Source organism: Triturus cristatus, chromosome 6 (genome assembly GCF_964204655.1).
Source record: "Triturus cristatus chromosome 6, aTriCri1.1, whole genome shotgun sequence".
Lineage (NCBI taxonomy): Eukaryota > Metazoa > Chordata > Amphibia > Caudata > Salamandridae > Triturus > Triturus cristatus.
The window spans coordinates 17,926,242-17,951,034 of NC_140589.1; the positions used below are offsets into that span (position 1 = coordinate 17,926,242).

Here is a 24,793-nt window from a genome sequence, read left to right on the forward strand (position 1 = left end):
AGTGAACGCATGGAATGGTTTGCTGGGCACACAAAAACAATCCCAGTCGCCAACAGTAACCAATAATATTGTACTAACCACTAACCTTGTATGCTGAAGCAGCGTGCTGCCCGCAAAAAGTACTTCAACACCTCGTCAGACGAAGTAAGTGGTATTTATATACAATTACAATATGTAAGTTCAGGATTGTACAAAAACCTTTTGTGTTTGATTTAACAGACTATAATGTGGCTCCACCTGTAAGATTCTACTTCAAGTATAGGTTGCCCATATCAACTATCTAGTTTACTAGTAGCAACTCTGTTATGGCATGGGTGCAGAAATGTTTCTAAATTCATGTTTGAAATCTATCACTCTTAATACAACCATCAATGCAGTGTAGCTAGACTCTAAGCTCCCTCTTATATTGTTACTGCCAAGACTGGCCTGGTGAAAGGTGACGTATGCTCTATAGGATGCATATACTATTCAAACAGAGGATGTGGTCCGTCGGCTAGACTGCTGACTTTCGGGCTGGAAACCAGGGTTCGAGCCTCGGGGTCGCATCCACATCCTGTGATTCTGGGCAAATCACTTAATCTCCCCATGCCTAAATGTGTAATGTAACCGGTGCTCATATAAAGCACTCCAATACCTTCAGGTCGAGTTCGTGCTATATAAAATATGCAACAACAACAACAAAAAGCCTTTTAGCCAGCCCTCGTCAGTCATTGGTCTGTTGTGGTTATTCACAATTTACTTCCACCCTAGAATACATTAAATGGGGCACTGCCCATGAGCCCATGTTCCACAAGATTGCAGTTTCTGGTACCAACATTGATGTTCAAGAGGCAGAACTGTTCCTAAATCAGTGGTCAAATCTTTAACAGTGAGTATGTTTCCCTCATTTACATTCTTCAAATGTGTCCAGCTACATATAAATGTGTTTGATACTGTTATGTATTATACAGAGCAAATAACATAAACCTATTGAGAACTGTACTGGTGTTAGGCGTTCATTTACTTGTTTAATATAATATTGCGTGAATTCTGCCGGTGTCCGCAATAGTGACCCTTTGTCCTGAATTTTTACACCCACCGTTCACAGTGTGCCCCATGGCAGGTGGCGCCCCCTAGTGACAGTCATGAACCTGCAGGAGCCCATAAAAAAGAGTGGGGCCGCCCTCTTAGAGTCAGGCGCCCCAGCTCTGGACGTCTGCCCTCCTAAAATGGTGGCTGAGTGCGGTGGGGGTCTCGAGCTCCACCTCCCCCTCAACTTGTTTCTACGAGCTGCTGGCCCCGCCCCTCGCACAGGACGCACGTGCCGCAATGTGCGCGCGCTCAGCTTTTGACAGCTGTATACCGCCGGCTGTGATCTGACAAGCCCACTCGGCACTCGTAAGCGTGGAGCGTCGCACCCGCAGACAATTGGCTTCCTTCACGAGTGGGCGGATCAGACTGTCTTAACTGAACCAATCAGAGAGAGATAACGGTTTCTCTGGCGTTAGACCGCCCATAATTGGCGCTGGGCAGCAGCGCTCCAACTCTCCATAGGCTGGGCTCTCTTGTACTGAGGCGTCACGATTGGCCGGTCGCTGAGTGGGCGGGGCCGCGGCAGGCTCGCTCGGGCACCTGCTAGTGCTCCCAATAACGAAGCCTGCGCCCTTGCCGTCGGTGGCTGCGCGCGCTCTGCCAGCCTCAGTCATGGTCCCCGCGGGCATGGCTGTGGCGACAGCCGGGGAACCCTGCACGGGAAGTGACACAGCCTCCGCCCCTGTACAGCCGACCATGAACCTCTTCGCCGCCTGGGATATTGACCGCTCGTCGCCCAGCTGCGTGCCCAGGTACTGGGGGCGGGGCTAGCACTATGGGCGTGGCTACGGCTGCTGAGCTTGGCATGTGGGCCGAGTCATGGGCAGCACAAGGTGTGCACTCCTGCTGGGCGTGGGCGGAGCTTCCGCGGTGGGCGGGGCTTTGGCTCATCTGAGAAACAAAAGGTGTGAGTGTGGGACTGCCCCATGGGGCCAGTGGAAGTGAGGGGCCCTTGAGATGCAGGGACAGTGGGAGTGAAGGGCCCTTGAGATGCAGGGCCTGTGAAAGGGGGGGGGGCTTGAAATGCAGGGCCAGTGAAATTGATGGGCCCTTAAGATGCAGGGCCAGTGGAGGTGAAAGGCCCCTGAGATGCAGGACCAGTGGGAATGAAGTGCCCTTGAGATGCAGGGCCAGTGGAAGTGATGGGCCCTTGAGATGCAGGGCCAGTGAAAGTGATGGGCACTTGAGATGCAAGGCCAGTGAAAGTGAAGGGTCCTTGAGATGCAGGGCCAGTGTAAGTAAAGGGCCCTTGAGATGCAGGGCCAGTGTAAGTGAGGGGCCCTTGAGATGATGGGCCAGTGAAAGTGAGGGGCCCTTGAGATGCATTGCCAGTGGAAGTGAAGGGCCCTTGAAATCCAGGGCCAGTGAAAGTGAGGGGCCTTTGAGATGCAGGGCCAGTGGAAGTGAAGGGCTCTTGAGATACAGGACCAGTGGAAGTGAGGGGGCCTTTGAGATGCAGGGGCAGTGGAAGTTAAGAGCCCTTGGAATGCAGCACAGGAGGAAGTGGGGTGCCCTTCAGATGCAGTGGAAGTAAAGGGCCCGTGAGATGCAGGACCAGGTGAAGTGGGGGGCCCTTGAGATGCAGGACCAGTGGAAGTGAAGGGCTCTTGAGATGCAGGCCCAGTGGAAGTGAGGGGCCCTTGAGATGCAGGGCCAGTGGAAGTCAAGGGCCCTTGAGATGCAGGTCCAGTGGAGGTTATGGGCCCTTGAGATGCAGGACCAGTGCGAATGAAATGCCCTTGAGATGCAGAAGCAGTAGAAGTGAAGGGCCGTTGAGATGGAAGGCCAGTGGAAGTGAAAGGCCCTTGAGATGCAGGATCAATAGAAGTGAGTGGCCCTTGAGATGCAGGTCCGGTGGAAGTGGGAGGCCTTTGAGATGCAGAACCGGAGGAAGTTGGGGGCCCTTGAGATGCATAATCAGTGGAATTGGGGGGTCCTTGAGATGCGGGGCCAGTGGAAGTTGGGGGGGGGAGTTGTTGGGATGCAGGGCAGTGGAAGTGAAGGGCTCTTGAGATGCTGACCTAGTGGAAGTGAGGGGCCCTTGAGATGCAGGGCCACTGGAGGTGCTGGGCAATTGAGGTTTAGGACCAGTGGAAATGAAGGGCCCTTGAGTTGCAAGACCAGTGGAAGTTAAGTGCCCTTGAGTTGCAGGACTACTGTAAGCGAAGGGCCCTTGAGATGCAGGACCAGTGGAAGTGAGAGGCCCTTGAGATTTAGGACCAGTGGAAGTGAGGGGCCCTTGAGATGCAGGACCAGTGGAAGTGAGGGGCCCTTGAGATGCAGGGCCATTGGAAGTGAAGGGCCCTTGAGATGCAGGACCAGTAGGAATGAAGTGCCCTTAAGATGAAGGACCAGTGGAAGTGAAGGGCCCTGGAGGTGCAGTCCAGTGGGAATGGGGGGCTCTTGAGATGTAGAACCAGAGGAAGTTGGGGGCCCTTGTGATGCAGAATCAGTGGAAGTGGGGGGCCCTTGAGATGCGGGGCCAGTGGAAGTGGGGGGGTGTTGGGATGCAGGGCACTGGACGTGAAGGGCTATTGAGATGTAGGGCCAGTCAAAGTTAAGTGTCCTGGAGGTGCAGGACCAGTGGAAGTGAGGGACCCTTGAGGAGCAGGACCAGTGTACGTGAGGGGCCTTTGAGATGCAGGATCAGTGGGAATGAAGTTCCCTTGAGATGAAGGATCAGTGGAAGTGAAGGGCCCTTGAGATGAAGGATCAGTGGAAGTGAAGGGCCATTGAGGAGCAGGACCAGTAGAAGTGAAGGGCCCTTGAGATGCTGGGCCAGTTGAAGTGAAGGGCTCTTGGTATGCAGGACCGGTGGAAGTGAGGGGCCTTCTGAGATGCAGGACCAGTGGGAATGAAGTGCCCTTAAGATGAAGGACCAGTGGAAGTGAAGGGCCCTGGAGGTGCAGGGCCAGTGGGCGTGAGGGCTCTTGAGATGCAGTACTGGAGGAAGTTGGGGCCCCTTGAGATGCAGAATCAGTGGAAGTGGGGGGCCCTTGAGATGCGAGCCAGTGGGTGGGGGGGGGTTGGGATGCAGGGCAGTGGAAGTGAAGGGCTTTTGAGGTGCAGGGCCAGTCGAAGAGAAGTGTCCTGGAGGTGCAGGACCAGTGGAAGTGAGGGGCCTTTGAGATGCAGGACCAGTGGGAATGACGTTCCCTTGAGATGAGGGATCAGTGGAAGTGAAGGGCTCTTGAGATGAAGGATCAGTGGAGGTGAAGGGCCCTGGAGGTGCAGGACCAGTGAAAGTGATGGGTGCTTGAGATGCAGGGCCAGTGAAAGTGATGGGCCCTTGAGATGCAAGGCCAGTGAAAGTGAAGGGCCCTTGAGATGCAAGGCCAGTGTAATTGAGGGGCCCATGAGATGCAGGGACAGTGGGAGTTAAGGGCCCTTGAGATGCAGGACCAGTGAAAGTGATGGGCCTTTGAGATGCAGGGCCAGTGTAAGTGAGGGGCCCTTGAGATGATGGGCCAGTGGAAGTGAAAGGCCCTTGAGATGAAGGATCAGTGGAAGTGAAGGGCCCTGGAGGGGCAGGACCAGTGGAAGTGGGGGTCTTTGAGATGCAGGTGAGGGAGATATTGGATCATTGCTTGGAGAGCGGAGCGCGGAGCTATGGGCCCTGTCTCGTGTGTGTGGGATATTTGAGTGTTGTGAAAGAGGTCAGATAATGGACTGCTGGGTGCAGAAGAGCCAGGCTCGCCCCTTAACTTGGCACACTCGTCCGTCTGCCCAGGGTGGGCGAAGGGGAGTAATCCAAGGCAACCCTTCCACTCACCAAGTTTTCTGGCATATTTCAGAAAATTCTGCAGATCTACTGGTTTTCAGAGAGTGGAATTAAAGGGCACTTGAGATGCAGGATCAGCGGAAGTGGGGCGCCGTTGAGATGGAGGGGGGGCACGTTTACATGCTTTCAAGTGAAGAATTAGCAGCCCTTAGCGAAAGCAGGTTATTTAAGACTTGAAACGGTGTCGTCTATGTGCCTCATTGTCTGTTTTCTGTGTTGACGAGCTCGGTCAATTGTCTCTTTTTTGTCCCTCAATGAATGCACAATTGCAGTCCTACTTCTGTGTTTGTGACATATCCTGGTTTTTGGCTTTCAAATGCAGTCACCATGGTTGAGACGCAGGTATGGCTGCAATCATAGACCTCACTCCCGCTTAATATGCCAAAGCAATTCATTATCAAAATAAGTCAGGGCATTTATTTACTCAGTCATTTTGAAAAGAGTGCATTTTAAATGTACTAACCAGAGTAACTTGGCATTTGTTTCAGAAATGTCTTCACTTCGCATAGGTTCTTAACTGTGTGAAAATCGCATATAAATGTACCCTGTTTTTAATGCGAAACTACCTTTTACTGTGCGTTTTACTTTCATATAGCACTCAAATAGGATGCCGCTTCAGAGGAGTAATAAAAGATAACATGACCGCGCACATCCATGTTGTATGTACTCGTGACATCAACTTGATGAGTTTGAATTATAAATGAGTTTAATCTTGGGCGCGCGCAGCTTTGCATTCATTCATTTCTGTGTCATCAGTGCCTGACCGGTATTCACGCAGACGTGACAGAGTTATGTTTGCTTGTAAAGAACTATGACTTCTATATGTAGTGTGCAAAATGTGTTACTGGCCGTGGTCCTGGCTTATGGTGCAATATATGTGTTCCATTTTGGGGGGTGGAGTGTGTGCGTCTCTTTTGTGGGAGAGGCGTGGTTATCGAGTTGAGCACAGGCCTGGTGTGACAGCGGAATGTTGTAGTACTGGTGTGTGTGAGGGAGGGATGTTATCCCACGTGTAAGAGAAGAAATATTGGACTCGTTGATTCGAGAGAGGGATGGTATCTGTGGGTGGGAGAGAGGAGACACTGGGCGGATCGCCCTGTTCGAGAGAGACCTCAGACTCCTGGAGGCAGGAGAGGATGCTGGGCAGTTCTGTGAGAGCCCTGACTTTGAGAGATGAGCTGTTGTCCCCGTCTGTGTGTCAGAGAGAGGTCTGGTGTGAACGAAGGGAAGTATTGGCCCAGGAGGTGTGACACACGAGGGATAGAGCGCTGCTCTGCGAGGTGCAGGGATGTGGAACTGGTGGTCGTGCTCTAGAGCAGAGGGCTTCAAACGTTTCTGCTGTGAGCCCCCAAAGCAAAATGTTTCGATGTTGGGGCACACCTCCAACACTTCATAACAAGTATTGAGGCGGGAAAGGTTGAGCACAGGGGTGGAGCTTTTCAAATAGTTTCATGGATGCGAATTCTGTAGCTCGTGATCTACAGTAAATGTGAGATTTACAATAGGACAAATTCATCAAACACAAACAGAAATTGACCAAAAACGGTGTTCCCCATAATGTGGGTGTTGTGAGCCCCTCCCACTTCGGCCCCAATGATAGCTGCAGCCCGAGTAGCACTCTGTCTCCCGCACCCCTCCACACTATGCCCTTTAAACACTCTAATCGTAAAACAGGCTCTCTGTCCCTTTTGATTTTTGAAGTTTTATATAGTGCTGACTCCGCCAAGGGCATTGGAGCGCTTTACATGAGCACCTGATTAACATAACATGTGTACTTGTAAAGCGCACATTCACCCAGAGGTCTCGTGGCGCAGAATAACAGATGCTTATTGTTACCCAACTCAATGGTACTCATTTTATCTACCTCATATGGATGAAAGGCTGAGTGGACCCGCCATGAGGTCGAACACAGGCCTCAGCAGTGCATGCATTAGTCCACTGAGCCACCAGACCTGATACATCCCATAAGGTCAGATTCATTTTTTTGAGGCACTGTGCGATTGAGTGATTTGCCCAGAGTCACAGAATGTTCAGCTGCTGCCTGGTCTTGAACCCCCAGGTATAAGGTTGGCAGCTCTCACCCTCGGGCCGCATTTCTTGCATTTTAGAAAGAAATGAGCTCCCATGCCTCGCCCCCCTTTTTGCAGCAAATGTGCGCTCGGCCTAATTCTCCCAAGAAAAAAGAACTCCCATATCCTTTTGACCTTTTTAGACAAAGGCAGTGGTAGTTGTGATCCACTGGGCCCCTGGAGCCCAGTGCCCCTGCCTCACTGATGATAGCCACTGCCTTGCAAAGTGCGCTCTTCTTTTTGCCCTTTGTTACAAACATGAGCTCCCATTTTGCTCCATCCCCGTCAGTGTCATCTCTCTGATTCCCCAACTATGGTGTCTCCTCGGATTCCATTTGACCTTCCTGTGGGCCGATGCTCCGCGGCCCAAGGCGGCACTGTCACAGCACCGGGGCCTCATGCTAGCAAGGAAGGATAGTAAAACAGTCACAACTGGGGTTTATTCAAGACCACTAGAATTATGCGATTTTTTTGGCCACTGTGTTTTCTGCATAATTATGGATTTGTCTTATTTGCGACAGAATCCGTTATCTGCTGCATCAGCTGTAGATTTGAACAAACATAGTTTCTAGCTCAAAGGGTCCAAAGTTATTAAAATCATGGTGACGTGTTTCAGCTTATTAAAAGGCCCTTTGCAAAGGTTAACTGGCCACGTTTCTGTTGCTTTTTGATGTATTTTGGTGCTAAACCGGTACTAATGAGATGAAATCTGTGCTCATAATGTTAACAATTGTAAAAATGACAATGAAATACTATCACAAAATGTACTACATTGCGCTGTATAATTTGCCTTTTCTTGTTGCATAATTTAGTCAACCATGCCACACGATTTTCAGTGGCCCTGAGTTTAGTTGGCCCTTCAATCGCTCGACCCTGTGCTGTGGGTTAAAGGCTGGTTGGGAGGTCGTATGGGTCTCAACTAATGGAGTCAGTTGAAGCTCCACCCGACAAAGGTGTATTCCTATTGAGCGGTAATGTAAGGGTGTTACCAGTGGATTACTGGAGTGCATCCTTTTAATGAACAAATGCTGTAGGTATATTCTATGTACTTATTACTAAAATGTATACATATAATTGTATATTATATGATCGTCGCACACGCTTGGAACCAACCCCCTATTTGCTATACGTAATGAATCATTCAAGGGTTTGCAAGTTCCTAAAAACCCTTCTGTTTCCATTCTAAGTCTGCCTGAGCCACACAACTGTTCACCTCTTTGTTTCCCTGTGCATGCTGGGATGGCTTTAGGGCGGTGCAACCGGCGCAGTCATACCTGACCATGAACTCTGGGCGCTGTGTTCACAAATAACTTATAGGTTTAAAGGCATCTGCTGTAGAGTTCTTTGTGTGTCCAGCAGTTTACAGGCAACAGTAAAAATGTCAATCTAACTCTGGTGATTAATGTTCCTGCTGGAGAGAGATCGAGTTTTATCTGGTGGCAGTTTTGACTCATCATAAAGTAGCTCACAGGGTTAATGTGCCTGCTGCAAAGAGCATCTAGGATACTGATAACAGAACTGTGCTTTATGTTGATAGTTCAGTGGGTTACTGCTTTTCACAGAGATCCTTTTGTTACCTGCAGTTCATAAGTTAAAATCATAATTTAGCACAGTGACCTACGAACTGTCATCAAAGAGCTGCAAGCAAACTGCAAGGTATAGGTTAGAGAGTCATGATTTTTCCCAGTCTTTCATTATCCTAATGTTGCTAGAAAGGGTTTTTTGGGGTAGAAATACATTCTTATTAAAGGCAACTCCGCCCACGGTGGTACGTTTTAAATCCTGAGTTTGTGCTTCTCCAGACTAAACAATCTTAAAATATATTTGCTGCTAGTATGGCTGACATGTGATTCCTACACCTTGTAATCCTCATTGTTTTATGTAACATTTCCTATAGACTAAATTACACACGTATGATTCATTGTCTTTGTATATTGTGTGTGTCAATCAATCAGGTGTTTGTATAGCGCGACTGCTCACCCGTGAGGGTCTCAAGGCACTGGGGGGGGTCAGGAGGGGGGGTAAGTGGCGCTGCTGGTCCATCTGGGTGTGGAGGTGCAGCTGAAGAGCCAGGTCCTGAGCTCCTTCCTGAACTGTGTCAATGACGCAGATTGCCTGAGGTGGAGGGGCATAGTGTTCCAGGTCTTGGTGGCGAGGTAGACGAAGGATCTTCCTCCGGTTCTGGTCTTGTGGATCCATGGGAAGGAAGCCAGGACGAGTTGGGCGGAGCGGAGTTGTCTGGCGGCTGTGTGGAAGTTGAGGTCCTGTGTCATGGAGAGCTTTGTAAGCATGTGTGTGGAGCTTGAAGGTGATTCTGTGTGATGTAAAGTGCTCTGACACCCTACACTGGGATGAGTAGCGCTATAAAACAAATGAAATGCATGTGAGAGAGCGGCTATGGAGAGAAGAGGGGCACTGTTGAAGGTGTTAGTGAGGGATTCCATAGAGAAGAACAGGGCCGTGCGGGCCTATAGGGCGATCGGCTAGTCTCCAAGGGGCTGGTCTGACAGGACAGTGTGTGGCCTGGTGTTTTGCATGTTTCTGGGCCTGTTTCTTGGTCTGCTGGATCAGGTTTCACTGTTGGTTTCCCTGCTATTTAAACAAGCATTGCCTGCAGCAAGCTCAAATCAATGCGATCTCCAAACCCTGCAAGACACTTTACAACATCTCTTCTTCGCAAGTTCAAAAACTGCACCAACCTGCAAACATGGGCCACTTTCTTAGCTAGCTACTTTTAGAATGGGGTCCACTTCTATTTCTGTGCCCGGGCCTATTTTCTGACGTAGTCAGACCCTCGAGAAGGAGGTCATTGGGAAGAGGGGGTGCACAGAAAGAGATTGTCGCACCGGGCGCCATCAGTGCTAAAGCTGGCCTTGTGTGCGCTTTCGTATAACTGATGATTTACATTTACACAGTGCTTTTTACCTAAGGATGGGACTTCGTAGCCCTATAAATACACAGGCTACCACTCCCTGCTATGCCAGGATTCACTTCTGTGACGTTCTGGTGGGGCACACACATCTGCACTGATCGCATTAGCTAGCTGACTTCAATATGTAAAAGAGAATGTTTTCGGTGGATTAGTTTAACTTGCATTTATGTTTATTTAAGGTGCGCGCGTTTATTTTATATGCAGTTTCCTGACAGTAAAGAAAGCAAAATAGTTACTGAATAGTTACTTCTTTTGAGCCACATCTTTGACTCCACCGCCCCTCTCCCTGACTCCACCGCCCCTCTCCCTGACTCCACCGCCCCTCTCCCTGACTCCACCGCCCCTCTCCCCGACTCCACCGCCCCTCTCCCCGACTCCACCGCCCCTCTCCCTGACTCCACCGCCCCTCTCCCTGACTCCACCGCCCCTCTCCCTGACTCCACCGCCCCTCTCCCACCACCGCCCCTCTCCCTGACTCCACCGCCCCTCTCCCTGACTCCACCGCCCCTCTCCCTGACTCCACCGCCCCTCTCCCTGACTCCACCGCCCCTCTCCCTGACTCCACCGCCCCTCTCCCCGACTCCACCGCCCCTCTCCCTGACTCCACCGCCCCTCTCCCCGACTTTACCGCCCCTCTCCCTGACTTTACCGCCCCTCTCCCTGACTTTACCGCCCCTCTCCCTGACTCCACCGCCCCTCTCCCTGACTCCACCGCCCCTCTCCCTGACTCCACCGCCCCTCTCCCTGACTCCACCGCCCCTCTCTAAATTCATGATATCTGGGGGCCCAACTTTATAGTATCTGGGGTCCTGACATCATGATATTGGGGGCCTCAACTTCATAGTATCTCTGGTCCTGACATCATGATATCTGGGGGACCAACTTCATAGTATCTTGGGTCCTAAATTCATGATATCTAGGGCTCCAACTTCACAGTATCTCGGGACCTAACATTCTGATATTGGGAGCCCCAGCTTCACAGTATGTCGGACTCTAACATGATATCGGGGACCCCAACTTCACAGTTGTTCGGGCCCTGACATTATGATATCGGGGGCCCAAACTTCATATTATCTCAGGTCCTGACATTATCACATCGGGGGCCCCAACTTCACAATATCTCAGGCCCTAACATCATGATTTCAGGGGCCCCAACTTCATATTATCTCGGGCCCTCACATTATGAAATCGGGTGCCACAACTTCACAGTATCTCGGGTCCTGACATCATCATATCGGGGGCCCCAACTTCATAGTACCTCGGGCCCTAACATGAAATCGGGGTCCCCAGATTCAAAACATCTCGACCCAGAACATCATGGTATCCAGGGCCCCAATTTCATAGTATAATAGGTCCTTACATCATGACATCTAGAGCACCAACTTCAAGGTATCTCGGGCCCCGACTTCATGATATCGGGGGCTTCAACTTCACAGTATCTTGGGCCCTGACAACATGATATCTAGGGCCCCAACTTCATAGTATCTCGGGCCCTGACATCATGATATCTAGGGCCCCAACTTCATAGTATCTTGGGCCCTTACATCATGATATCTAGGGACCCAACTTCATAGTGTCTCAGGCCCTGCCATCATGATATCTAGGGCCACAACTTCACAGTATCTCGGGCCTTTACATCATGATAGCTAGGCCCCCAACTTGATAGTATCTCAGGCCCTGCCATCATGATATCTAGGGCCACAACTTTATATTCTCTCGCGCCCTGACATCATGGTATCTGGGGCCCCAACTTCATAGTAATTTGGGCACTGACGTCATGATATCTGATGCCCTAATTTAATAATATCTAGAGCCCTAATATCATGATAGCTAGGGCCCCAACGTCACAGTATCTCGGCCCTAACTTCATGATATTTTGGACCCCAGCTTCATATTATCTCGGGCCCCAACTTCATGATATCTGAGGCCCCAGCTTCATAGTATCTCAAGCCCTAACTTCATAGTGTCCGGGGCCCTAATTTTATAGTTTTTGGGGTCCTCACTTCATAGTGTTTGGGGCCCTAAATTCACAGTATCTGGGGCCCTAATTTCATAGTAACTTGGGCCCTAACCATGAGATCTGGCACCCCGACTTCATAGTATCCTGGGCCCTCACTTCATGATATCTGGGGCCCCAAATTCATAGTATCTCAGGCTCTAACTTATGATACGTGGGGCCCCAATTTCATAGTATCTTGGGCTCTAACTTCATGATGTTTAATGGCACGATCTTCATGGTATCTGGGGCCCCAGCCCCATAGTATCTCGAGTCCTAATTTCATAGTATCTTGGGCCCTGAGTTCATAGTGTCTGTGGTCTTAAGTTCATAGTATCCTGCACCTTGTATCCCCATGATATCTGGTGTCCCAGCTCCATAGTATCTCGAACCCTAACTTCATAGTGTCTGAGGACCTAATTTCATAGTATCTGGGACCCTCACTTCATAGTGCCTGTGGCCCTAAAATCATAGTATCTGGGGCCCTAACTTCATGATATTTGGGGCTCTAATTTAATAGTATCTTGGGCTCTAACGTCTTGATATTTGGAGTCCTAATTTCATGATATCTGGGGCACCTGCTTCATAGTATCACGTGCCTGAACTTGATTGTAGCTGGAGCCCTCACACCATACTGCCTGTTGCTCTGTGGAGCCTGTGAGCAGATGGTGGCCTAGAAGTAAACAGAGTGGGTGGTAGGCAGGCGGCCTCTCAGCAGTGTGCAAGCCTCCGTGGTGGGCATCTGCCACTCTAGCTGGAGGGCAGTGGGGCACAGCGTTGGTCCACCAGCTAAGATCAGTGCATGCAGCTTAATGGGATGGTCTGCACCTTGTGCACCACAGGTGAGTGCCACAGACCGTGCATATCTTATGTACAGCCGAACACCTTTGAACCCACACTGGTACTGGTTAGAAAAGCATGCTCCTCGAACCCCATGTGGTGTGTGAGGCTGGGACCGGTCCAACCATGTTAACAAGCAGGGTCTCCGTCTGTCCTTGATGCGGTGCCCGGTTATTACCAGAGCTGAGAAGAGGACTGGCACAGCTTCAGTTCTGCTCCGCTTCCCTTCTGGGCCCTGCCTGCTTCGAGCAGGAGAGCCCTGCATTGGGGGGGGGGGGGGGGCTGTCCTAAAACATATGTGAGGATGTGTGTAGTACAAACCTAGCTGCAAGGGAGGTATCCCGCATCCATGACCATGGTACATGGAGAGCCTGGTTAGACTATGTGAGGCGCTCGGAGCCCTGCATGGGGGGGGGGGGGGGGGGGGCAGTCCTAAAACATACGTGAGGATGTGTGCAGTACAAACCTAGCTGCAAGGCCAGGGATCGCACATCCATGGCCATGGTACATAGAGAGCATGCCTAGACTATGTGACGCACTCAGAGCCCTGCATAGAGGGGGGGGGGGGGGGGGGGAGTCCTAGAACATATGTGAGGATGTGTGTAGTACAAACCTAGCTCCAATGCCGGGGATCGCACATCCATGACCATGGTACATGGAGAGCATGCTTAGACTATGTGACGCACTCAGAGCCCTGCATGGGGGTGGGAGTCCAAGAACATATGTGAGGATGTGTGTAGTACAAACCTAGCTGCAATGCCGGGATCACAGATCCACGACCATGTTACATGGAGAGCCTGCCTAGACTATGTGACACACTCACGTTCCTCCCTCTCAAACCTGTTACTGCACATAGTTCTGCTAGGGTTGAACCCCTCCTACGTTATTTCCCATCCATGAAGAATGAGATGTAACCCCTCAGTGTGTGTTGGGTCTCTTGGGGTGTCTGCGGTACTTGCGTGGCACAGCTCTTCTCTCATGTGGCCTGTAGTGCTCTAGGCTGTCCAGCTCTGTGTGCTTCTGGACTCCTGCTGACCGGGGACCTGTTAGCAGGATGCCACAAAGGTGGCTGCTGTGGTGGGCTAGACTGGCTTGGGGGTGGTTGGATTGGCATCTTGGAGGCAGAGGGGTATCTCATGGACACCGTGCTCCCACGGGTAGCTGCTGAGGGGACCTGGCCTGAGGGGTGGTTACACCTGCATCTTGGAGGCAGAGGGGTATCTCATGGACACCGCACTCCCACTGGTGGCTGCTGTGGAGACCTGGCCTCGGGGTGGTTGCACTGGCGTCTTGGAGGCAGCGGGATATCTCATAGATACCATTCTCACGCGGGTAGCTGCTGTAGAGCCCTAGACCGGCCCGGGGGTGTTTGGACCGGTGTCTTGGAGGCAGCGGGGTATCTCATGGGCACCGTTCTCCCACCGGTGGCTGTTGTGGAGGCTTGGCCTGAGGGGTGGTTGGATCGACGTCTTGAAGGCAGCGGGGTGACTCCCACCCGATACTCTCCTGGGGAGCACTGGGCAGGGTCTGAAGTTCATAGTGTCCGAGGTCTGCCCACAGAGTGCACTTGGAAAGATTCATGTGGTATCCTAGTTATCAACTTCTTGGTGACTGGATGTTGGGAGGGCAGGGGCAGTTGCGTAGTGTGATGCCGGAGGAAGGTTGTACCTGCCTGTTCTCTCCTGCAATAAATGTTACTACTGCTTCCCTTACCGTGTCAGTGGTCATTACAAAGTGGGATGAGCAAGGAAGATCTTCAGACGCGCGTTGACTAGCCAGCTGCACCTTCCTGCTGTTTCCTCATGCGAGGAGAGAAGGTGTGGAATGCCAAGACACTTCTGTGGAACCGTTGCAGTGGATCCAGGACCTTTCCAGGCCGATTAAATTGGGCCGGCCCCAGCTACTAGGCGGTTGGTGTCAGCGCGAGCCGTTGTAAGCTTGTGCAACCTGCATATGTGGTGTGGAAAGCTTGAAGGCTGAGTGTTGCCTAGGCACACCTGTTGGTGGTTACCGAGCAACGCATTGAAGTGACTCATGACCTCACACGTGCGTACGTCATAGATTTGAGATGTTGCTTGTCGCCATTTTGTGTATTTTCTTCAGTGTGCGCACACCAGGCAGTGAGCGCGTCACCTCCAATATCGGTGATGTGGACACCAGGTTCTTAGATTACGAGTGCTTGGTACGTCCTGCGACCTTAACCTGCTCATGTTCAAGTCACGCTGCATGTCAATTTTGATCAGATTTCACAGTGATGCGCACACCACAGAAGTAGTGTGTTCTCCAAGAAATTAACGTGTTACCTGAAGTACGCTTCACCTGTGCATATTCGGTGATAAGCACACCAGCAGTACAAGAAGTATCAGTGTACACGTAGCAAGTGCGTAAGTCCACATATTGCGGGCAATTTTATTTGAAGTTTCTTGCATATCTTTACCTTTTCTTACCTTCAAAACTTTAAGTAAACACTGAGGCAACATGAGTTTACAGAATTATGGGCTTACTCCACCTGTTCCTTTTCTGGCTCACCCGGACGAACCAAATTTAAAGTGGCCTGTGTGGAAGGATTATTTTTAAAATCACATTTCTGCTCTTGAAGGAGAAAAAAAGGATGAGTTTTCAGCCTTCAGGAAGAAGAAGATGTTGTTACATAGTTTGGGGCCGGAGGGTCTTCGCGTTTTTAATCAAATGGAAGAGAAAGTTAGACCCAGTGGAAGCAGCAACGTTTTTTTAGGAGCATTAGAAGACTTAGATGCTCATTATCACCCCACGGTTTGTGTTGCCATAGACACATACTCATTCTTCCACAGGAAGCAGGCAAGCACTGAAAGTGTAGAGGATTACGTTGGCTGCCTTGAAGTTGGCCCAATTTGGTCCACTACATGATGACTTTATAAGGGACCAGTTGGTTAGGCATTCTAGGAGTTCTGGGATCCAAGAAAAACTATGTGGTGACGCTCCTTTAGCAGAAGCCACTGCTTTAATTAAAAAAGCAGAAATGTCCAAAAGGTGTGCCAAAGAGGTTCTTAAAAATTATGGAGAAGTTGTGGGGAAGGTTTCTACCTTTCCTAAAAGTGAAAGCAAGAAGGGAGATAGGCCACATTTCAAGGAGTTGAATAATAGGAAAGTAGTTCAAGATGTGAAGAGCCCTACATGTTTTAAATGTGGCAACAAGAGTCATTTTGCTAGAGATAAGAATTATCCTGTCTGGAAATCTAAATGTGCTTATTGAGGGATAATGGGTCATTTCGCCAAAGTATGCAGGAGAAAGTTAAACAGGGATGGAAAGAGATATGTGATGTATGTATGTGAAACTTGTGTGGAAAACAATAGGGACACTTATTCTTTGAGTGAGGATGGTATTGAGGAGGAGGGATGTTTTGATGATGTTGTCTTAGGTGTTGGTGCAAGCTTCATAATGAAACCCTGATGTGACATAACTATCAAAGGAGTGCAATTTCAAATTCATGCGGATTCTGGGTCCCATACAGCATTATTCAATGGATGGTATGGGAGGACAAATTGTCAGGTGTATTAAATAAACAGTTAAGACCTATAGACATCCATCCTGTTACATTTATGGGTGAGGAAATTCCCATGGTACGATTTGTAGAGGTATTTTTTTAATTTAAGAATAGGACTGCCAATGGGAAGCCATATATCGCTGAGATTGGCCCTTCAGTTTTGGGGCGGAGGGCTCAAGGAGCTCTAGGTATCATGCTGAATCCCAATAAGAGAGATCAAATATTGTCGTTAAATGACCAGGACCAATCATTGGTGAAAACCTTGAAGAAGAAATTCCCTAGGGCATTCGCTGGCAAAGTAGGGAAGATGAACAGCTTTGTACACAAAATAGTACTCAAGGAAGGAGCTGCAGTAGGTGACACTAGTTTGTGGGAGGCCAGAGAGGAGTCAGCAGTCGCGGATTCCAACCATGTTTTAAGAGGAGCCAGAGTAGTTATGCCTTGTGGATTGAGGGCCAGAATACTTGATATCAACCATGGAGGACATTTAGGAATTGTTAAGTTAAGGTGAAACTTTTGTACTGGTGGCTTGGTATGGACAAAGAAATTGAGGATGTAGTTAGGTCCTTTATGGTTATTGCTAATTCGGTCAAGACTCAGTTGTTGCTCAGATCATCCTTAGGTGATAGAACGATTCCTAATGGACCTTGGGAGGATCTAAGTATTGACCTTTAAGGTCCCATTTTGGATGGCAATGGTAATCCCAAGCATCTGCTTGTAGTAATCGATTTTTTTTTTTTAAGTGGCCAGAGGTAGATGTGGTGGACACTGTAGATAGCAGAACTGTCATTGATTGGAGAAGATGTTTTTGAGAGAAGGAATTCCCAAGTTTATCCTAAGCGACAATGACCCTCAGTTTTGCTCTGACATGTTTAACAACATCCTAACTTGGAATGGCATTATTGGTAGGAAAACGCCTGTCTATCATCCTGCCGGCAGTGGTGTTGTAGAACGACTTAGCAGGGTGGTGATGGGTATCATTCATGCTTCCATTGGTGTTGGCAGAAATTGGTGGAAGGAACTCTTAAAAACCATCTGGGCTTTCAGAATAACACCTACGGGGACTGGTTATAGTCCATTTAGGATTCTAAGAGGTAGGAAGCCCTTCACCAAGGATAATGTAGCCTGGAATCATAGGAAGATTTGCAGCAAATGGTCTCCTACTGTTGTAAGAGCCAATCTAAGGTAAATGGAGGAGGTTTATAAACTACATTACAATCAAAAACATGGCACTAAGTATGTGTATCTTAACAAAGGTGATTGGGTGAGAGTGAAGTTAGGGTGCAAAACCAAGAAAGGGGAAAGCACATTTTTTAAGCCCTTGCAGGTAACTGAAGTGTATCCTAAATCTGCTAAATTGAGCGATGGAAAGGTATGGCATTATGGTAGAATGGCCAGATGCAACATAATCATGGATTGGTAGAGAGTTTGTGGTTGTGATTCCAGTTTTCCCACCGATTGGATGTGGGATGAAGTCACAAACACGTGGAATAGTGCATCCTCTTCATCATCTTTGCAGGGCAATTCTGACCAACATTTACCAGGGGTAGACGCCTCCACTAGTGGTTCCTCTGGTCAGAGTGGAGGGCCTCAGCCACAGTAAGGGTAGGCAAATTGTTCTGCCCAAGAATTTCCAGGATTTTGTCATGTGTAGTTTTATATATTTTTTCCAGAAGAGGGAGTGGTGGTGTAGGTACCTGCTATTACTTTGTATTTTTTTGGTAGTACCAACAATATATCGTTTTATCTATATATTGTTTTTCTAAAGGTCCATATTGTGTTGCATGCCCCATGTTGGAATTCGAGTCATTGCTCTTGTTGCCTAGTTGTTCAAGACTGTGATTCCTACGTTATTAGGCTTTTGTTAAGTATTGTTTGTGTTTTGTAAAGAGGGAAAATGTTGTATCCTATTTATCAACTCCTCGGTGACTGGATGCCACAGGTTCCAGAATGTTGGGAGGGCAGGAACAGTTGCGGAGTGTGAAGCCGGAGGAAGGTTGTACCTGCCTGTTCTCTCCTGCAATAAATGTTACTACTGCTCCACTTACAGTGTCAGTGATCATTAGAAGTCATTCTTTGGGGCTTCTCCCTTCGCACTCGGGTGGGGTGGTGGTGTGGGGGGGGGGGGTCTGTAACTGTGGGTGCACAGACATCCGGACTGTGCAACCGGAAGGGCAGATGAGGCTGGGTAGAGGTCACCTACCCTGCCCTCTAGCTCTCTGTGTGGTATGGTGTTCAGTGTGTGTCTTAGCACTTTAGTCTAGGGGTGGCCCTTCATGCCCAGGTGAAGCTGGCTCGGCGGGACCCACCCTGGCCGTCTATGTCTCTGTGTGGTACAGATGCCCAAGCCCACCACAGGGCAGGGGGTTGTCCTTCTTGGAGGCAGGTGCAATGGGAAGGTAAACTGGCTCAAAACTTTCCCAGAGTTCTAACTTGAATAGTTGGGCCCTCACAGCTACGCACCTCTCAAGACTTCCAGGCGCTATTGTCTCCCACTGCAAGCAGGACCCGGGGACAGACGAGTGCCCACTGGCCCCAGAGTATTGTGGGGAATCATCGTGTTCAGCTCTGGTAGAGGGCTACGCCTTGCCTGGCCTCTGGTGGTGGTAAGCCGTATTTCTGCCCAGGATTCTGCAAGAATGTCCAGGTGCTGGCAGCGCTACGAAGTTCACCGAGCTACAGCAAGGCACTGTATAGGTGAACTACTGGGTTTTAAGCCTGAAAGTTACCATTCACCCACTCTCCTTAAAAACGTGTGCCTTACGTCTTCACAGCAAAGTGTCCACCGTATCTAGGGAGTGGTCTTTAATGCCACAGAAATTGATGAATCCATGATGTAGAGACGCTGAAATGTTGGACAAGAGACCCTTGTGTGTTCCAGTCAGTGTCCCCAAACCTTCATAAACAAGTCACTTGGCACAGGCTGGGTCGGGGTCACCCTGGTGGTGGTCCTTGCCAGCACACTTTACGCCCAGACGCCACTAGGGATGTTGTCGATATTGTAAATTATTCATCGTGAGATGGTTCATCAGTGTCCCTACCTCATAACAAGTTGATGGTCCCATGAGGGAAGACCAGGTGTTTGTTACCGGGTAGATTTACGCCCAGAAGCCACCAGGGATGTTGTTGATATTGTAAATTATTGATCGTGAGATGGTTCTTCGGTGTCCTTACCTTGTAACTAGTTGAGTGTCCCAGGAGGGAATACCAGGTGTTTGTTACTGGGTAGGTTTACACCCAGACGCCACCAGGGCTGTTGTTGATATTGTAAATTATTCATCGTGAGATGGTTCTTCGGTGTCCTTACCTTGTAACCAGTTGAGTGTCCCAGGAGGGAATACCAGGTGTTTGTTACTGGGTAGGTTTACACCCAGACGCCACCAGGGCTGTTGTTGATATTGTAAATGATTCATACTGAGGTGGTTTTTCGGTGTCCCTACCTCATAACCTGTTGAGTGTCCAAGGAGGGAAGACAAGTGTTTGTTACCGGGTGGGTTTACGCCCAGAAGCCACCAGGGATGGTGTTGATATTGTAAATGATTCATCGTGAGATGGGTCTTCAGTGTCCTTACCTGTTGAGTATTCAAGGAGGGAAGACCAGGTGTTTGTTACAGGTGATTCCATTGGAGTCTACGGAGGGAAACACTTGTTTGTAGTGTAAGTGGGGTTTGCAGGGTGTGTGACCCCTTTACATTCAATGGAGGTGGAAACACTGTGGGATCACACATCATTGTACGAGCATGAGACTTAACGCAGGAGGGGGTCCAGACATAGCAGAGCTATGTGGAGTAGCACTTCTGGGCGCAGTTGTCTAGCACACATAGGAGGGTGAAACACTTGCGCACGTCTTGGAGTTGAACAGGCGTGTAGTATTCAGAAGAAGAAACAGATTTCCTAGAGTTTTAAAAGTGTTTTTGTCGGAACTAATGGACAGCCAACTTAACATTGACTTTTAGAGGCCTACAAAGGATGAGAGACTGACTCTGTGTGTTGAGACGGAGTCTGTGATTTACACGATGCAATCCACACAGATTTCTACAGAAGCCTTGTAATATCTTGCAGGTATCCCAGGCAGTGTCTCAGTCTACCTCTTGCTCCCACCGACTGGTGAACATGTTCAAATGTACTCTAACATAAATCATCTAATCCAGTTACTTTGGTGGGTAATCACCTCGTAAACCGTCCTGAAAAGTATCAGAGTAGCTCATGGGCGTCGATTCACCACAATGCCTGGGGTAGGGGAAGTGTAACCCATTTGTTTAGCTCAATTACATCACAGGAACCGATGTCCTATGACTTTTGACACGCTTTCTCTGCCCCCTCAGCTGTTTGTGATCTATCGTGAGTTTTATATTATCTGACCCCTGTTCACCCCTCCTGTCTATCTTTACTGTGTCTTTCACTCTCATCTCCTTATAATACATGGCTTTCCCTTCTCTCGTCTGACTTTCTCACCCGCTCTGTCTCTTTTACCAATCTATTTCACCTTTCTCCCTCCTCTCCAACTCCCCTATCTGTCCTTTTTCACCTGTCTATGTTACAGTATTATTGGTGTCTCTGTCGTCCTTCTTTGTGTCTCTCAAACATACATCTTGCTGTGTTTGTCTCTTGATTGCGTACCCTTGTCTCTGTAGTGTCTTCCTTTTATTTTACATTAGTTTTGCCTCAAAGCCTTTTACCTTTCCCTCCTCTCTCCCTTTCTATCCCTGTATTTGTTTCTTACTCTCTCCACCGGGGGCAGCAGAGACGATCCACACACTTGGAACAATACATTATTATTTTCCGAGTTATCTACTGTCCTCTGTGGTCAGTGGGTCTTAGTGACAGTGCTGGGGGTGTCAGGAGGCAAGCCAGGGGTTGCAGCTGCGACCCCTGGTGACCACTAAATGATATCCATGGAGTAGCTCCCTGCATTGGCTCATATCAGTTTCAGGATATTATTAAATCATTTTCAAGGCTGCTTTTAGTAGAGAAGAGACTGAAAGAGAGCGCATTGAGAGCGAGAGCAAGAACACTCTGTGTCCTCAAGGAGACAACGAGAGGAAGCATCATGAGACACCAGGTTCTCACGCAGCGAATTCTTCCAGGTTCTCTTAATACCATAAGAACAAATCTGATCAAAAACTGAATTATGGCAGAAATTCAGGATACCGACTGCTCGCACAGAAAGCAGACAGCTCACCGTGCATGCTCACCAGCTCTCTGGACTTTGTGCGGCACAAGGAGGCTGCCGGAAGGGCGAGTGATGAGAGATCTAAAATCCGCAGTTTGAGTTGGTATTCCTTTAGTGGTGCCAAACCAGCAGTCTCTTAGACAGTAGCAACAATTGTACGAAAAAATCCTTGCAGGCTCATCACTGCTTGTCGATTGTCTGCTGTAAGTCTAAAGAGCTGGGAAACCACCCGCAGAGAGGAGCACATCTTAAAATCCAGGCAGCGCTGCCCCAGCTTTTCATTAATCCTCGAGGAGGGTGTAAAAAAATGAGTTGGGCAATAATAACAGCTATTGCTGGATCACCACCGGTGGTCAGTCAAGCAAACAGCCTCTTCGCAGCTTACTGAAGGAGAACACCCACATGTAGAGGAGCAGCTTTATCAAGGCAGACGATCCACTGGAATAAGGGCAGCTCCAGGAACATTCTGGGGCGTGCTACCTACGAAGGCGTACTTCCACCATGTGGCAACCAGATTTGTGCATTCCGTGCCCCGGGGTGAATCTGCTGCAACGGTGCTGCCTTCAAGAATGGTTGCTGAAGTCCCTTAGATGAATGGGGCTAACCCTCATTGCACGCTTCGTCAAGGGGAACACCATGACTCTTTTCAGGACCGTGGTACTGGATGTGCTTGTCTGCATATCCATAGCATGTCAATGGTCACTCTGATGAGGAGTGAACACAAGTACTTCCATTCTTCTTTTAGAAAGGGAGTATGGCTTGCTACAGGAAGAAGCCGCCCTTGGGACCATTTATGTCACTTCCTGAAGGGGGCTGGGGGCAGTGAATCCGTCTCTGCCCCCTCTGGGTATCATTCATTCATTGTCCCTCAAGGACCTTTAAGCTTGTGGCCATGCATATGGGCAACATGATTTCTATCATTTACACGGAGCACGTACAAAGTAAATGAGGGACAACTAACCACCCTACATATGTGTGTGTGACAATGTTTACTTCTGAGAAGGTGCCTTAAGGCAACGACAGCATCAGTCATTTGAGCAGGGGTTGTACTCTCTGTGTCTTGGCGCATGCAGCTTGTCATCAGTGCCTTCAACAGTTGAGCAATGTGTGGTCCAAGCAGCTGATGCAGGGCATTGGCCTGGCAGATTATCATGTGATCAGGGAACATCTTCACAGGAGACTGGCCAGGAAACCCTATCAGAAGGATAGTTTGGACATAATCACATAATGAGAGGCATAGGAACTGGAGCAGTTTTACAAACAGGAGAGGACCAGTGCATGTTCGCAGACAGACAAATGCAATGGGTGCCTACTTGTACACCGAGGGACAGTCTAGTATTAGGAGTATAAGGGCGAGGGCCGAGTGTAGTGCATACTCAAAGAGGGCCTCAGTGAACCAGTCTAAGAGTCACTCACCCCGTGCTGCATTCATCTTAAGTGCCCCATACTCGGGCAGGTCATAGGGCAGTAGAAAAGCTACTGGTACCTTACTGTAGGTGGGAGAGCTCCATTAGGAAGAGGCCTTGACCACCCACTGACCCAGTCCAGGCTTGGGTCACCCAGAGAGGTGGGACTGGCTTCTCAATGTAAACCTTCAGCGGTTGTCCGATCAGGTAGAGGTTGCAGTACGGCGTTGGAGACAGGCCATGGAAGGCAACAAGAAATTTGTGGAGAAGACTGCCAAGCACAGTGTCTGTGCTTCACAGCGTGGCATATCCTCTACTCGGTACCCGCCGTTCTGAAGGCCGGTACTGCACATGGCCGCAGCACGGCCTGTACTGATTCTTCCTGAACATCCCAACAGCAGTTAACCAATGGGAGGCTGATGAAGGTGAGTAAGGGATGGAGATGTAGAAGCACCATAGATTCTCTGGAGGGAGTGGAACTAATGCATTCAATACCTGACCCTATAACTGAGTGCAGTCCTGTCGGGGCACAGTACGCACCCTCAGAATTCATATGCTTGGAGGAATACAGGCTATTCACCCAGCCTTTAATTTTTTCACTTCATTGAGCTTTGACCACCACCCATGTGATGGGCTAAAATGAACCTTGTTCCCCCAAAATAGGTGGTATTTTTGCCTAATGGCTAAACAGAAAAGCAAGACGGCGGCGGGCTGACCTTGCTATGAGCGAGTTCTTCCCTTCGCCTTGCTCCTGCTAGCTATTACCTGCTCTCATTCACCTCCTTCTAGTGGGCACTTACCTGTGTGCTCTTTTCGGCATTGGCGAGGAGCCCCTGGTCAATGTGGCTCCCCTGTCCTTGGGCGTCCTTTGACAGCCTTACTAGTTCCTGGTGGACCAGCCTTCCCTGGTGTCCTCTCTGGGCGGACATGACGCTGTTGAAGCAGAGTGTGTCTAGTGGAGACCGGGGTGCATGCCTCACTGCTGGAGTGTCCTCAGGAGCGGCTACTCCTGGCTCCCAAACTGAGACAGAGGCGACCGCATCTCAGATGAGACGCCCAATATTTAAGTTGCTCGCGACGGAGGCTGGAGTTAGTGAAGAGGCGCACGGCCGCAATGCTGAAAGATAAAATGCAGCGGGCGTAAAGCGTGCGCTGCGCAGTAGGAAAAACAAAAACATGACAAATCATAGAAATTTATGCTGATGTCGGGAGGCTGACAGGGTGCAATGAGATTCAAAGAACCAGTTTGGAAATGAAGAAAAAAATAGTCCCTGATACAGATCGATAAGCACCAAAGTGGAACAAGAGCAGTAGCTGGCACTGCTCTCTGGGCGTTAACAAACAACAAAAAGCATTTGCAATGCAATAGGTCTCGCATTTATAAGAGTTTGAGCTATTGGCATTGCAAAATTACAATGCCTTTTATTTATGTTTTGTTTTAAAACAAATAAAAGGCATTGTCATTTACAATGTCAGTAGCATAAACTCGCATGAAAGCAGTGTGTGGAGTGCAGCAGTGTGTGGAGTATAGCAGTGTGCGGCGTGCAGCAGTGTGTGGCGTGCAGCAGTGTTTCGTGTAGCAGTGTGAGGCATGCAGCACTGTGTGGCGTGCAGCGGCGTGCAGCAGTGTGCGGTGTGCAGCAGTGTCGTGCAGCATGCAGCAGTGTCGTGCAGCATGCAGCAGTGTCGTACAGCATGCAGCAGTGTCGTGCAGCATGCAGCAGTGTCGTGCAGCGTGCAGCAGTGTCGTGCAGCGTGCAGCAGTGTCGTGCAGCGTGCAGCAGTGTCGTGCAGCGTGCAGCAGTGTCGTGCAGCGTGCAGCAGTGTCGTGCAGCGTGAAGCAGTGTCGTGCAGCAGTGTGCAGCAGTGTCGTGCAGCAGTGTGCAGCAGTGTGCAGCAGTGTGTGGCGTGCAGCAGTGTTTCGTGCAGTAGTGTGCGGCGTGCAGCAGTGTGCGGCGTGCAGCAGTGTGAGGCGTGCAGCAGTGTGAGGCGTGCAGCAGT

General features: G+C 49.5%; 1 protein-coding gene across 3 annotated transcripts in view; it reads left to right on the forward strand.

Moving 5' to 3' along the window:
• Positions 1-1,637: 1,637 nt before the first annotated feature.
• Positions 1,638-24,793, forward strand: part of LOC146813651 (phosphofurin acidic cluster sorting protein 2-like) — a 1,059,532-nt gene continuing 1,036,376 nt past the window's right edge. For all 3 annotated transcript variants that reach the window (XM_085610139.1, XM_085610140.1, XM_085610141.1), the window contains exon 1: positions 1,638-1,823. In XM_085610139.1, the coding sequence (XP_085466265.1) occupies positions 1,684-1,823 (140 nt within the window). In that variant the 5' untranslated portion in view covers positions 1,638-1,683. The remainder of the gene's footprint in view (positions 1,824-24,793) is intronic.